Source organism: Oncorhynchus mykiss, chromosome 17 (genome assembly GCF_057628025.1).
Source record: "Oncorhynchus mykiss isolate SJ-2025 chromosome 17, ASM5762802v1, whole genome shotgun sequence".
NCBI classification, from domain to species: domain Eukaryota; kingdom Metazoa; phylum Chordata; class Actinopteri; order Salmoniformes; family Salmonidae; genus Oncorhynchus; species Oncorhynchus mykiss.
The window spans coordinates 41,205,563-41,221,437 of record NC_143038.1 but is presented as its reverse complement, the minus strand read 5'-3'; the positions used below and the strand labels follow the sequence as shown (position 1 = coordinate 41,221,437).

Genomic DNA, 15,875 nt, shown 5'->3' with positions numbered 1-15,875 from the left:
TTGTTAATTCCATGTGTAAATCTGTGTTGTTGTTTGTGTCGCACTGCTTTGCTTTATCTTGGCCAGGTCGCAGTTGTAAATGAGAACTTGTTCTCAACTAGCCTACCTGGTTAAATGAAGGTGAAATACATTTTTAAAATTGCGTGGTAGGTTGACATTTATTGGGATGAGTCTTGTCCTGGAGGCAGAACTGAGTGATATCCGCTAGATGGGCTAGCTGCAGTCAAAATTGGCTATACTGTAAAAATGTAGGAAAACAAAAATTTGCTTTTTGTTCTTAATTTAAGATTAGAGTTGGGCATTAGGGTTAGAAGTATGGTTAAGGTTAGGGATAGGTTTAAAACAGTGGAAGCTGCTGAGGGGAGGACGGCTCATAATAATGTCTGTAACAGAGTCAATGGAATGGCATCAAATACATGGAACCATTCCATCCACTCCGCTCCAGCCATGACCACGAGCCCGTCCTCCCCAATTAAGGCACCACCAAGCTCCTGTGGTTCAAAATCAGATTTTATGACTATGTGGCTGTGCCAGCTAGTGACCATTCTTCAGAGCTGCCTTCAGAACAAGATTCATGATGAAAAACGCTAACCTGCCTTCATGGTGCTGAAAGGGGTTGATGCCAGATTAGGTCTTTGTGAACAGGACCTCTGTATATAGCCTATATATTTTAATATTTTTTGCCTGGTATTGACTACAATGGGGTTCTACATTTGCAGATACGGTGGTTCAAATTTTACTGACTCTAACAAACTAACAAATAACTCTGTCATATCACAATAGGCTTACATTTTTATGCTGACCGTACTCCAAATGGCACTCAACAGCGAGTGCGTAATCCGCCTCTATCAGTCCTATTAGCCAACGTGAAATCATTGGATAATAAAATGGATGAGCTCCGATCGAGACTATCCTACCAACGAGACATTAAAAACTGTAATATCTTATGTTTCACCGAGTCGTTGCTGAATGACGACATGGATAACATACAGCTGGCTGGGTTTTCCATGCATCAGTAGGATTGAACAGCTGCCTCCTGTAAGACAAGGAGTGGCGGTCTGTGTCTATTTGTCAATAACAGCTGGTGCACGAAATCTATTATTAAGGAAGTCTCTATGTTTTGCTCGCCTGAGTTAGAGTACATGATAAGCTGTAGACCACACTATTTACCAAGAGAGTTTTCATCTATATTTTTCATAGCTGTCTATTTACCACCACAAATCGATGCTGGCATTAAGACTGCACTCAACAAGCTGTATAAGGCCATAAGCAAACAAGAAAATGCTCATCCAGAGGTGGCACTCCTAGGGCCCAGGACTTTAATGCAGGGAAACTTAAATCCATTTAAAATCCATAATGCAGGGAAGCTTAAATCCAATTTGATTTGAACTCTTGTTTAAACAACAAACAGGACCAATGCAACTGTTTTCACAAGTTAGGGGAAAATGTACAGTGTTACGTGCTGCATCTCTCCCACCATAGGCCTCACGCCTAGGCCTGCAGTCTTGATCCTCTCCTCTTCCTAATTTATTAATTTATGAATGTATGCTGGATCAGCCCTCCTAGCGATACTACAAATATTAGCGCGCCACGACGTTTGAGTTCAGTTACTACATCGACTCTTAGCTGTCGCATAAAGTAACTTCTCTCTCATCCGAAGATAAAATTGTAGACACTTTCTTTTAATATATTCCTCTAAAATTCCTCTCCGTCAGTAAAATGGTGAGTACAGTTTATCACAGAAATGTTGAAAGTAGTCTATTGATTTCTTTATGTGGTCTGTGCATCTCTCATTCTACTGATGGTGGTGCTATAGCTTACTCATCCATTCCATCAATGTAACTTTGCATAGCCTAGCGTGTTGTTGCATAATATGTATATGGCTTCATTCATATTGTGGCTGGAATTGCATTTTATCGCTTAAATCAGTGGTCACTGATTTATTTGACTAGACGAATATGATAGATAGGCTATGCTTCAAACTGTCGAGGAAATACCCTATTCCCTATGGAACCCTATTTTAAATTTTAGGCTTATTACGAAGTTATATAGTGAAGGTGTATCTTATATAGTAAAGGTGTATCCTCATGTCGACTCAATAAAATAAAAAAACATTACATTGTCGCTTTGCTGGAAAATGAAAGCTCATGTGATTGAGGTGAATTGATGCCCGTAACCATTGACGGCAGGCTACGGATGGAGGACGAGAAAGAAACTTTGGTTCCAATGAACCCCAATTATCTTATACTTAATTGTCATTTGAATATAATTTGCTATCATAAAATAGTGGCAAGTTCAAGTTTGACTTCCGAATATCTCAATTTGCGTTAAACGAACCTGAGATAGAAATTAGAACATTTCAGATCTCTTCGAATCGCAACCTCTTCTGCCTTGATGGAATTCGGCGTTGTAATGGTCGTGTGACGCGCCCACCTTGAAAAGTCTTACGCTCAGAAGAGATTTATTCTAATAGTTAGCATTTTCACCCGTGTTGCCTGTTTAATAGCTAGTAAGAATAATGTAGCCTATTAATGAGTCTATAATATGCGTTATATAAGCGACTCTTATCTTTGGTGCCTTCTGTTGGCATCTCCATCAAATGTATTATGCATAGCGCGGGAATTAGTTTGTTTGGGGGTGGGGGGTATATTGGTCAGCTAATACAGGACTAGTAAAGGTCCAGTGCACTACTTTTGTGAAATGTTTTAAACTAAATGTATTTGAGTGTTTACCAGCATTGGTAACTTGAGTCTGATAATTATCTGTACAAAACAGTTCATCTGATAATACTTGTGTAATATAAAAATACTTGCTTGATATATGTTTTCCAGTTTTTTGAAATACTTTGCAAGTCCAACTTACTTCTATTTGAAAACTGAAATGGTCTATTCATTCCTTTTTATTAGACGCTCATACCCAGAGCAACTCAGTAGTGAGTGCATACATTTTCATACTGGTCCCCCATGTGAATTGAATCGACAACCCTAGCATTACAAGTGCCATGCTCTACCAACTGAGCCACATCATCACATGACATCATCACATCATCACAAACCACTTGATGTCTCAATGTACTCAATTACTGTATTTAGCAATGTTTTTCTTCATGGACATGGAAAGTCTACAGGTACAAACATACAGTGCATTCGGAAAGTATTCAGACCTCTTGACTTTTTCCACATTTGTGCCTTATTCTATAATTGATTAAATTATTTTTTGTTTGAAATGTTTGAAAATAAAAAAAAATGAAACCTGTAAATATCACATTTACTTAAGTATTCAGACCCTTTAATCAGTACTTTGTTGATACACCTTTGGCAGTGATTACAGCCTCGAGTCTCCTTGGGTATGATGCTACAAGCTTGGCACACGGTATTTGGGGAGTTTCTCCCATTCTTCTCTGCAGATCCACTCAAGCTCTGTCAGGTTGGATGAGGAGCGTCGCTGCACAGCTATTTTCAGGTCTATCCAGAGATGTTTGATCGGGTTCAAGTTCGGGCTCTGGCTGGGCCACTCATGGGCATTCAGAGACTTGTCCTAAAGCTACAAAGCATTGTCTTTGCTTTATGCTTCGCCCCAGTTTGAGGTCCTGAGCGCTCTGGAGCAGGTTTTCATGAAGGATCTCTCTGTACTTTGCGCCGTTCATCTTTCTCTTGATCCTGACTAGTCTCACTGTCCCTGCCGCTGAAAAACATCCCCACAGTATGATGCTGTCACCACCATGCTTGTAGGGATGGTGCCAAGTTTCCTCCAGACATGACGCTTGGCATTCAGGCCAAAGAGTTCAATCTTGGTTTCATCAGACCAGCGAATCTTGTTTCTCATGGTCTGAGAGTCCTTTAGGTGCCTTTTGGCAAACTCCAAGATCTAGGAAGAGTCTTGATGGTTCCAAAATTCTTTCATTTAAGAATGATGGAGGCTACTGTGTTCTTGGGGACCTTCAATACTGAATAAATGTTTTGGTACCCTTCTCCAGATTGGTGCCTCGTCATAATCCTGTCTCTGAGCTCTATGAACAATTCCTTTGACCTCATGTCCTGTTTTTTTCTCTGATTTTCTACCTTATATATATAAATCATGTCCAATCAATCACAGGTGGACTCCAATAAAGTTGATGATCAATGGAAACAGGATGCACTTGAGCTCAATTTCGAGTGTCATAGCATAGGGTCTTATGTACTTATGCAAATAAGGTATTACTGTTTTTATTTGTAATACATTTGCAAACATGTCTCTAAACCTGGTTTCACTTTGTCATTATGGGGTATTGTGTGTAGATTGATGATGATTTAATCAATTTTAGAATAAGGTTGAAACGTAACAAAATGTGGAAAAAAGGAAGGGGACTGAATACTTTCTGAATGCACTGTAGATGACCAGCCTGTAATACAGTAATGTACATTTATTGTGGAACAGTTTCATCCATATTGAAGTTCCAATGGCCATTTCAGATGATCTAACTCTTTCTTTTTGGAGGAAAGTATATACACTATAATATTCATAGGAAAAAAACAGACTCAGGTGAACCGCGTTCATTGATTAACACTGAAAGCTGGCGGGGAGCTGCGTCATCCTTAATCTCTGCTGGTGCATATGGTCTCCAGGATGAGACCTGACAGGGGGAAGGAAAAGATCTTTGTCTGAAGTGGTCTTATGCAGATGGATCTGTGTTTAAACCATTGTAGCCAGCTGCACCCTTGTCTTTCCATGTTCATGTTTAGTTTAGCCTTCCTGGCACCTGCTTTCCAACCAGAGACAAGCACATTTGATATAACAGTCACCGGTTTAAGTGTTATCGCTGCACATAAAGGCTACTAATCCTATGATGGCATTACTGTTAAGTCTATGCACGGTAGAATCTGTATAGTCTTCCATTTTGCAACATGAGATGTCAATGATTTGCCCTAAAGAGGGTTGGTGCCCTGAGGGTTGTTGAAAATATGGCGCTATAGCTCTTGAGCATCACTGGGCAAGTGTACCTCATAGACAAATCTAAATCGTTATTTTTTAATGGAAAGTGCACAAACCACCCCCTCCTGTGCAAAACCTCAAACAGTTTCCTGCTAGGGCCAAGTTGCTTAGCAACGGAAATATGCAAGCAAATTCCTTGGTAACAGCAGGGTGAAGCTGTGGCGAAGAAGGGAGGGGGGAAGGGGAGGAGAGAGAGGGCGGAGGTGGGGGGATGGTTGCGTCATTCGTCCTGGTCATGCTGCAGCTTTTGGTCCTCTTGCTCTCACGCTCTCTCTCTATCTCTCTCTCTCACCTCCTGCAGACTGCAGTTCATGGCGGTCCCTCTTCATGGCATAATTCCCACTTTTTCCAAATTAATTTGTGCTCTCAGAACAGAGGGGATGATTGTGTGGAATAGCTGCAGTGCTGCAGTGTGGAGGAAAATGCAGCCTAACTGTATTTCATCCCAGCCCTCTGCAAATCAAATAAAATGTTATTTTTCACATGCGCTGAATACAACTGGTGTAGCCATTACCATGAAAGAATTGCTTACGACCCCTTCCCAATGATGCAGAGTTTAACAATAATAATAGTAACAGAAGAGTAATAAAATGAAATGCAAAAGAATGGAGCTACTATATACAGGGAGTACCAGTACCTGATCAATGTGCAGAGGTACGAGATATTGGAGGTAGATACTGTGTGTACATTTTTTTTATTTTTATTTATTTAACCTTATTTAACTAGGCAAGTCAGTTAAGAACAAATTATTTTTTACAATGACGGCCTACCAAAAGACAAAAGGCTTCCTGCAGGGACGAGGGACTGGGATTAAAGATACAAATAAATACAATATATTCTGTTCTGACCTTTATTTCCTTTGTTTTGTATTTATTTAGTATGGTCAGGGCGTGAGTTGGGTGGGCAGTCTATGTTTGTTTTTCTATGTTTTGGGGTATTTCTATGTTTCGGCCTAGTATGGTTCTCAATCAGAGGCAGGTGTCATTAGTTGTCTCTGATTGAGAATCATACTTAGGTAGCCTGGGTTTCACTGTGTGTTTGTGGGTGATTGTTCCTGTCTCTGTGTTTGCACCAGATAGGACTGTTTTGGGTTTTCACGTTTCTTGTTTTTGTAGTGTTCGTATTTATCCTTTTTGTCATTAAACATGAATCAACATAATCACGCTGCTTTTTGGTCCGCCTCTACTTCTCAACAAGAGAACCCTTACAATATAAATATAGGACAAAACACACATCACATCAAGAGAGACAACACAACACTACATAAAGAGAGACCTAAGACAAAATCATAGCAAGGCAGTAACACATGACAACACAGCATGGTAGTAACACAACATAACAACAACATGGTAGCAACACAACGTGGTAGCAGCACAAAACATGGTACAATCATTATTGGGCACAGACAACAGCACAAAGGGCAAGAAGGTAGAGACAACAATGCATCACACAAAGCAGCCCCAACTGTCAGTAAGATTGTCCATGATTGAGTCTTTGAATGAAGAGATTGAGATAAAACTGTCCAGTTTGAGTATTTGTTGCGGCTCGTTCCAGTCGCTAGCTGCAGCGAACTGAAAAATGAGCGACCAGGGATGTGTGTGCTTTGGGGACCTTTAACAGAATGTGACTGGCAGAACGGGTGTTGTATGTGGAGGATGAGGGCTGCAGTAGATATCTCAGATAGGGGGGAGTGAGGCCTAAGAGGGTTTAATAAATAAGTATACAGAGATGACCAGTTTACAGAGGAGTATAGAGTGCAGTGATGTATCCTATAAGGAGCATTGGTGGCAAATCTGATGGCCGAATGGTAAAGAACATCTAGCCGCTCGAGAGCACTCTTAACTGCTGATCTATAAATGATGTCTCCGTAATCTAGCATGGGTAGGATGGTAATCTGAATCAGGGTTAGTTTGGCAGCTGGGGGGAAAGAGGAGCGATTATGATAGAGGAAACCAAGTCTAGATTTAACTTCAGCCTGCAGCTTTGATATGTGCTGATAGAAGGGCAGTGCACTATCTAGCCATACTTCCAAGTACTTGTATGAGGTGACCACCTCAAGCTCTAAACCCTCAGAGGTAGTAATAACACCTGTGGGAAGAGGGGCATTCTTCCTACCAAACCACATGACCTTTGTTTTGGAGGTGTTCAGAACAAGGTTTAGGGTAGAGAAAGCTTATTGGACACTAAGAAAGCTTTGTTGTAAATCTAGGGAGGGGCCAGCTGAGCATAAGACTGTATCATCTACATATACATGGATGAGAGAGCTTCCTACTGCCTGAGCTATGTTGTTGATGTAAATTGAGAAGAGCGTGGGGCCTAGGAACGAGCCTTGGTGTACTCCCTTGGTGACAGGCAGTGGCTGAGACAGCAGATTTTTTGACTTTATACACTGCAATCTTTGAGAGAAGTAGTTAGCAAACCAGACCAAAGACCCCTCAGAGACACTAATACTCCTTACCCGGCCCACAAGAATGGAATGGTCTACCGTATCAAAAGCTTTGGACAAGTCAATGAAAATAGCAGCACAATATTGCTTAGAATCAAGGGCAATGGTGACATCATTGAGGACCTTTAAGGTTGCAGTGACACATCTTTTATCTGACTGTAAACCAGATTGCATACCTGAGAGAATACTATAGACATCAAGAAAGCCAGTCAGTTGATTATTGACAAGTTTTTACAACACTTTTGATAAACAGGGGAAAATAGTAATAGGCCTATAAAACTTAGGATCAGCTAGATCTCCCCTTGAAATAAAGGAGGAACCGTGGCTGCCTTCCAAGCAATGGTAACCTCCCCAGAAAGAAGAGACAGGTTAAAAAGGTTGGAGATAGGCTTGGCGATGATAGGGGCAGCATCCATCTGACCCAGATGTTTTTTTGTGGGTCAAGTTTAAGGAGCTCCTTTAGCACCTCGGACTCAGTGACTGCCTGCAGGGAGAAACTTTGTAGCAGGACAGGGGGAAAAGAGGGAGAAGCATCGAGGATAGTCACATTAGAAGGGGTGGGAGATGAGGAAATGTTGGACGGGCAACGAGGCATGGCTGAGTCAATAGGAATCCTGACTTAATGAACTGGATTTTAAAGAGCTCAGCCATGTGCTTCTTGTCAGTAACAACCACATCATCAACATTAAAGGACATGGGCAGCTGTGAGGAGGAGGTTTATTCTCCAGGTCTTTAACTGTTTTCCAGAATTTCTTGGGGTTAGACCCATAGAGAGAGAACTGCTCCTTAAAGTAACTAACTTTGGCCTTCCAGATAGCCTGAGTGCACTTATTTCTCATTTGCCTGAATGATAGCCAGTCAGCCTGAGTATGCGTGTGCCGAGCCTTTCACCAATTGCAATTCTTAAGGTGGAGTAACTCTGCAAGATCACAGTCGAACCAGGGGCTGAACCTGTTTTTAATTCTCATTTTCTTTATGGGGGTGTGTTTGTTAACAATACCACTGAAAATATCAAAAAAGAAGGTCCAAGCGTCTTCGGCAGAGGGGATCAAGCTGATTCTATACCATTAAAGTTTTTTAGCAAGCATCTACCCTACACGAAGGCAGGGTAAAGTGACAAATCATCAGGATAGATAATAATGCGAGTAAAATAAAGGACAGAGTAGCAGCAGCAAATGATGAGTGTAAAAGTGTGTGTCAGTATGCATGTGTGTGTATGTATGCATATGTAGTGTATATAGTCTAGTGAGTATGTGTAGGGTCAGTGCAGATAGTTTGGGCAACCATAAATGTACTATTTAGCAGTCTGGCTATTTAGCAGTCTTATGGCTTGGGCAGTAGAAGCTGTCTCGGAGCCTGTTGGTCCATGAGCCGATTTTTAATTTGTGAATTTTTAACCTTTATTTAACTAGGCAAGCCAGTTAAGAACCAATTCTTATTTACAATGATGTCCTAGGAACAGTGGGTTAACTGCCTTATTCAGGGGCAGAACAACAGATATTTACCTTGTCAGCTCATGGATTTGATCTAGCAATATTTTGGTTACTGGCCCAATGCTCTAACCACTCTAGGCTACCTGCCGCCGCGATGCCCGGGTAGTGTTTGCTGGACAGTAGCAGAATGAACAGTCTAGGGTGGCTGGAGTTTACGCACATTTTTGGGCCTTCATCTGACACTGCATGACATAGAGATCCCGGATGGCAGGGAGCTCGGCCCCAATGATGTACTGGGCTGTCCGCACCACCCTCTGTAGCGCTTTGCGGTCGAGGGCGGTGCATTTGCCATACCAAGTGGGGATGCAGCCAGTCAAGTTGCTCTCGATGGTGCAGCTGTAGAACTTGACAAATATGTTCAGCCTCCTGAGGGGGAAGAAGCTCTACCATGCACTCTTCAAGACTGTGCGGGTGTGTGTGGACCATGTTAAGTCCTTAGTGATGTGCATTCAATCATGGGGAAATATGTAGCACTATACAGTTTGCCCTTCAGATGAAAAGAGTGCAAGAATCTGATTTGCATTGGATTAGATATAATGGAGACCGGATAATGTGTGCCCTCTTTCCATTGGCTCTCCTCTCATAAATGCAGATGCCAATGCTTTGGTGACATCGTTGACATTTACCTTGATTATGTACAGTGTGATCCAATTAAATTGCGCTCTCTTCTCTTTCTCAAGCGTGAGTGTATCTCCATCCATGTGGGTCAGGCTGGTGTCCAGATTGGCAATGCCTGCTGGGAGCTCTATTGTCTGGAGCACGGGATCCAGCCAGATGGTCAGATGCCCAGTGACAAGACCATCGGAGGAGGAGATGACTCCTTCAACACCTTCTTCAGTGAGACTGGAGCTGGCAAGCATGTCCCCAGGGCTGTGTTTGTGGATCTGGAGCCCACTGTCATTGGTACGATCTCTCTGTCTTGAAACAATGATGATGAAACAATGATGATGACACTATGGTATCCCCTTAGTCTTGAGCCCTCAGCTTACAGGTCTTTCTTTTTCCAGATGAGGTGCGAACTGGAACTTACCGCCAACTCTTCCATCCTGAGCAGCTGATCACTGGGAAGGAAGATGCAGCGAACAACTACGCCCGTGGGCATTACACCATCGGCAAAGAGATCATAGACTTGGTTTTGGACAGGACTCGCAAACTGGTGAGAACTTACATATGATGTTGTATTAACATACACTCTGCCCACATCTCTGAAAATCCTGCACCTTTATCCCTCCATAATGATCTGAAACACCTCTCCTCCTCTCCAGGCTGACCAGTGCACTGGCCTTCAGGGCTTCCTGGTCTTCCACAGCTTTGGAGGTGGCACCGGTTCTGGTTTCACCTCCCTGTTGATGGAACGCCTGTCTGTTGACTATGGCAAGAAGTCCAAGCTTGAGTTCTCAATCTACCCAGCTCCCCAGGTGTCCACAGCTGTTGTTGAGCCCTACAACGCCATCCTGACCACCCACACCACCCTGGAACATTCAGACTGTGCTTTCATGGTCGACAATGAGGCTATCTATGACATCTGCCGTAGGAACCTCGATATCGAGCGTCCCACCTACACTAATCTTAACAGGTTAATCAGCCAGATTGTGTCCTCCATCACTGCTTCCCTCCGATTTGATGGTGCCCTCAATGTTGATCTGACAGAGTTCCAGACTAACTTGGTGCCCTATCCCCGTATCCACTTCCCTCTGGCCACCTATGCCCCAGTGATCTCAGCAGAGAGGGCTTACCATGAGCAGCTCTCTGTGTCTGAGATCACCAATGCTTGCTTTGAGCCATGTAATCAGATGGTAAAATGTGACCCACGTCACGGCAAGTACATGGCCTGCTGTCTGCTGTACCGTGGCGACGTTGTTCCCAAAGACGTTAACGCTGCCATTGCCACCATCAAAACAAAACGCTCCATCCAGTTTGTAGACTGGTGCCCAACTGGTTTCAAGGTTGGTATCAACTACCAGCCCCCAACTGTGGTACCTGGTGGAGATCTGGCCAAGGTCCAGAGGGCAGTGTGCATGCTTAGCAACACCACTGCTATTGCAGAGGCCTGGGCCCGCCTTGACCACAAGTTTGACCTGATGTATGCCAAGCGTGCTTTCGTGCATTGGTACGTAGGTGAGGGTATGGAGGAGGGAGAGTTCTCTGAGGCCAGGGAAGACATGGCTGCCCTGGAGAAAGATTATGAGGAAGTGGGTGTCGACTCCATTGAGGGAGAGGGAGAGGAGGAGGGAGAGGAGTATTAAAGTGAAGTGACTTGATTCACCCTAGTCATATCACTAGCATGCTTATCACTGGTCAGAAGTTTACATGGCTCAGCTTTCCTTATTAGCGTTGGAAATGGCTAGAAAACACTGTCACACATCATAGATATTCATGCATTCCATTGGCACCGAAAGCTGTTAATGAAATTTGCTGTGGTTGTGTTCAGGGAATGTCATTGTGTTGCAATGGTTTTACTTTTTACGGTTTTATGTTATTTTACACTGCAGCGGTCTGTCCTCTTTTGTCTGTTATATACAATAAATTACTGGAGGAGTTTTGCTTCTTGTCTTTCTTTCTTTCTTTCTTTCTTTCTTTCTTACCACAGTGTTTCTCAAGAAGGAATCATTTGATTGTTGAAGTGTAATAACAATGTAGGTAGTAGGTACATATTGTTAGTTCTACAACTAGCTGTTTGTGTAATTACACATTGATTACACATCTATATGTATATATTTAGCTGAACCTCACCCTAAAATTATTGTTTTATATCCGTGTACAAATCTTTCAAATTGCAAGAAGACATAACTATGTAACAATGTGTACCTAAAACACTGTAATTACATTAGGAAATGAACATGTAATTAACATAACACTTACTGAAAAGTGGTGCAACTTGCTTTCCAGAAGTGCTAATAGCCTATAATATAGCACAACCATCTGCATTCAAATATAGATGTTATTCTTCAGGCATATCTAACTGCAGCAACATTGTTATTTTCTGGCAGCTTTACAAAATATTTTATGCAGCATTCTGAGAAATGTCACCGGAATCAAAACAATCAAGATTGAAATGAACATTTTAAAGCAGTGCATTTATTTTTTCATTGACAACTGGTCTCCAGTGGCATAGCGCAAATTCGGGGCCCCCCGCAAGGTCCAAGCAATGGACTCATGGGGCGGAGAGAGAAAAATACAGTTTTATTGCTAATATCTTGCTATTTTACACATTTTGCCATGAGGCTGAGAGAACATGTTGCTGTTTTAAGCTCAGTGATTCTTGAATGACGGGACAATCTCAACTTTTTTTCCACAAATATTTGTCTTAATATTAACAAAATTTGAAATATATACAGTACCAGTCAAAAGTTTGGACACACCTACTCATTCCAGGGTTTTTCTTTATTTTTACTATTTTCTATATTGTTGAATAATAGTGAAGACATCAAAACGATGAAATAAAGTGTAAACAAATCTAAATATATGTTATGTTTGAGATTCTTCCAAGTATCCACCCTTCGCCTTGATGACTGAGGCTCCCGAGCGGCACAGCAGTCTAAGGCACTGCATCGCAGTGCTAGAGGTGTCCATACAGAACCTGGTTCGATCCCGGTATCACAATCAACTGTGATCGGGGGTCCCATAGCTATGCGCACAATTGGTCCAGCGTCGTCCAGGTTAGGTCAGGGTTTGGCCGGGGTTGGCCATCATTGTAAATAGGAATTTGTTCTAAACTGACCTGTCTAGTTAAATACAAAAAATGACAGCTTTGCACATGCTTGGCATTCTCTCAACCAGCTTCATGGGGTAGTCACCTGGAATGCATTTCAATTAACAGGTGTGTCTTGTTAAAAGTTCATTTGTAGAAGTTCTTTCTAATGCATTTGAGCCAATCAGTTGTGTTGTGACAAGGTAGGGATGGTATACAGAAGAATTTACCCTATTTGGTAAAAGACCAAGTCCATATTATGCCAAGAACAGCTCAAATAAGCAAAGAGAAATGACAGTCCATCATTACTTTAAGACATCTTTCTTCAAGTGCAGTTGCAAAAACCATCAAGCACTATGATGAAACTGGCTCTCATGAGGACAGCCACAGGAAAGGAAGACCCAGAGTTACCTCTGCTGCAGAGGATAAGTTCATTAGAGTTACCAGCCTCTTAAATTGCAGCCTAAATAAATGCTTCACAGAGGTCAAGTAACAGGCACCTCTCAACATCAACTTTTCAGAGGAGACTGCGTGAATCAGGCCTTCATGGTCAAATTTCTGCAAAGAAACCACTACTAAAGGACACCAATAATAAGAAGAGACTTGCTTTGGCAAAGAAACATGAGCAATGGACATTAGATCGGTGGAAATCTGGAATTAGGTTTTGTTGAGTCTAAATTTGAGATTTTTGGTTCCAACTGCTGTGTCTTTGTGAGACGCAGAGTAGGTGAACGGATGGTACCCGCCGTGAAGCATGGGGGAGGACGTGCGATGGTGCTTTGCTGGTGACACGGTCAGTAATTTATTTAGAATTCAAGGCACACCTAACCAGCATGGTTACGACAGCATTCTGCAACGATATGCCATCCCATCTGGTTTGCACTTAGTGGTACTATAATTAGTTTTAACAGGACAATGACCCAACACTCCTCCAGGCTGTGTAAGGGCTATTTGACCAAGAAGGAGAGGGCTGCATCAGATGATCTGGCCTCCACAATCACTCAACCTCAACCCAATTGAGATGGTTTGGGATGAGTTGGACCGCAGAGTGAAGGAAAAGCAGCCAACAAGTCCTCAGCATTTGTGAACTTCATTTACTGTCCACAAATGTTTAAAGGCCTTGATTGTTTAATTCTAACATTTTATTATTCAAATATGTAATACAAATCTCTATACTTATTTTTGTTTTGTTCTATAGCACTAATGCTCCAAGTGCTCAGCATATGTGAACTTCTTCAAGACGTTTGAAAAACGTTCCTCATGAAGCTGGTTGAGAGAATGCCAAGAGAGTGCAACGCTGTCATCAAGGCAAAGGGTTGCTACTTTGACGAAATTAAAATCTAAAACATATTTTGATTTGTTTAACACTTTTTATTTTGGTACTGAATTTTGATAGACCAACGTATCAGCTATCACACCATGTAAAGGAACATAAAATGCAACTAACTGTATTTACGTAACCTCCGTCAGACACCATAAAAGGCATTTCATTTACTGTCCACAAGTGTTCAAAGGCCTTGATTGTTTCATTCTAACATTAGATTATGTAATACAAATCTCTAAACTTCTTGTTTTGGTTTTATGGCACTACTGCTCCAGCGTTCATTTGGTTACCATTTGGCATGTTTTTCTAGATGTGGAACATTAAACAACGTTAAAGAAAACAGGATGCACAGCAAATACTTCAATTATATATGCATATGTTACAGAACAGTGGAATAAAATGTTTTCTTCACAATATTGCAGAAAAAAAACATCTTAATTAAGGAGGTTAGCCATCAGTGACAGAGTTGAAAATCCCCCCAAAAAACATTACCATTCGATCAGATATTTCAGCACTCTGACAGAGTTGACAAAAATGTTTTTTTCTCTTCTTCATTCAAGTGGTATACACAGCAGCCACCTTTTTTTCTCAGTCGCTTTATGACTCTAAATCCTAATTAAATGTAACATATTTGAACCAAAATATAGGCAGATGGAGTTTACAGTTTATGGTTGTGAACTTGTGACCATGGTGATTCCAATATTGTTTGTTTAAATCTATCAAAGTTAGAGAACTTTCCAGACCATGAGTGGTCTTGTTGCATTACATGTAATGAGGACATGAATGGTATGGTCTACAGTGCCTTCAGAAAGTATTCATACTCCTTCACTTATTCCACATTTTGTTGTTACAGCCCGAATTCAAATAAAATAAAAATACATTCTCACCCATCTACACACAATACCACATAATGACAAAGTGAGAACATGTTTGAGAATTTTTCTGCTAATTTATTGACAATGAAATTAAGAAATATCTCACTTACATAAGTATTCACACACCTGAGTCAATACTTTGCAGAAGCAACCTTTGGCGGTGATTACATCTGAGTCTTTTTGGGTAGGTCTCTAAGAGCTTTGCACACCTGGATTGTACAATATATTGCCCAATATTCTTTAAAAAAATATTCAAGCTTTGTCAAGATAATTGTTAATCATTGCTAGACCGCCATTTTCAATTCTTGAAATAGATTTTTCAAGCCGATTTAAGTCGTCTTGGTAAGCAACTCCAGCGAAGATTTGGCCTTGTGTTTTAGGTTATTGTCCTGCTGAAAGGTGACTTTGTCTCCCAGCGTCTGTTGGAAGCAGACTGAACCAGATTTTCCTGTATGATTTTGCCAGTGCTGATAGCTGTTTTCTGTTTATTTTTATTTAAAAAACTCCCTAGTCCTTGCCGATGACAAGTAACATGATGCAGCCACCACCATGCTTGAAAAAGTGAAGAGTGGTACTCAGTGATGTATTGTGTTGGATTTGCCCCAACATAACACTTCTAATTCAAGGAGAAAAAGTACATTTATTTGTATTATGTACAGGCTTCCTTCTTTTCACTCTGTCATTTAGGTTAGTATTGCATAGTAACTACAATGTTGTTGATCCATCCTCAGTTCTCATATCACAACCATTAAACTCAAACTATTTTAAAATCACCATTGGCCTCATGGTGAAATCCCTGAGCAGTTTCCTTCCTCTCCGGCAGGAAGGATGCCTATATCTTTGTAGTGACTGGGTGTATTGATATACTATCCAAAGCCTAATGAATAAAGTCTACAAAAACAAATATTTCCCTTATAAAATGTCCCTAAATGTACATTCTAATCTCAAATAATATACCAGATTAGACCAGTTAGCAAATGAATATGTTGGAAGCTTAAAAGACAATCATTCATTGTTATGATTACATTCTAAAGAACAGTGCTTAACAAGTACACAAAAAGTACAGCATAAATGA

At 41.3% G+C, this 15,875-nt stretch overlaps 1 protein-coding gene across 1 annotated transcript; it reads left to right on the top strand.

Annotated features, from left to right (window-relative positions):
* Positions 1 to 1,539: 1,539 nt before the first annotated feature.
* LOC110494204 (tubulin alpha chain) lies at positions 1,540 to 11,449 on the top strand. The gene is made up of 4 exons (XM_021569039.3): positions 1,540 to 1,722; positions 9,591 to 9,813; positions 9,918 to 10,066; positions 10,176 to 11,449. Exons 1-4 carry the CDS (start codon positions 1,720 to 1,722, stop codon positions 11,154 to 11,156), a joined length of 1,356 nt encoding a protein of 451 aa, XP_021424714.1. The 5' UTR covers positions 1,540 to 1,719; the 3' UTR covers positions 11,157 to 11,449.
* Positions 11,450 to 15,875: the final 4,426 nt, after the last annotated feature.

Excerpts from the sequence above, each read along its gene's own strand:
- LOC110494204 (XM_021569039.3), top strand. Across the intron at positions 9,814-9,917 it reads TCTGGAGCCCACTGTCATTG|ATGAGGTGCGAACTGGAACT; the intron begins GTACGATCTCTC and ends TTCTTTTTCCAG. Across the intron at positions 10,067-10,175 it reads TGGACAGGACTCGCAAACTG|GCTGACCAGTGCACTGGCCT; the intron begins GTGAGAACTTAC and ends CCTCCTCTCCAG.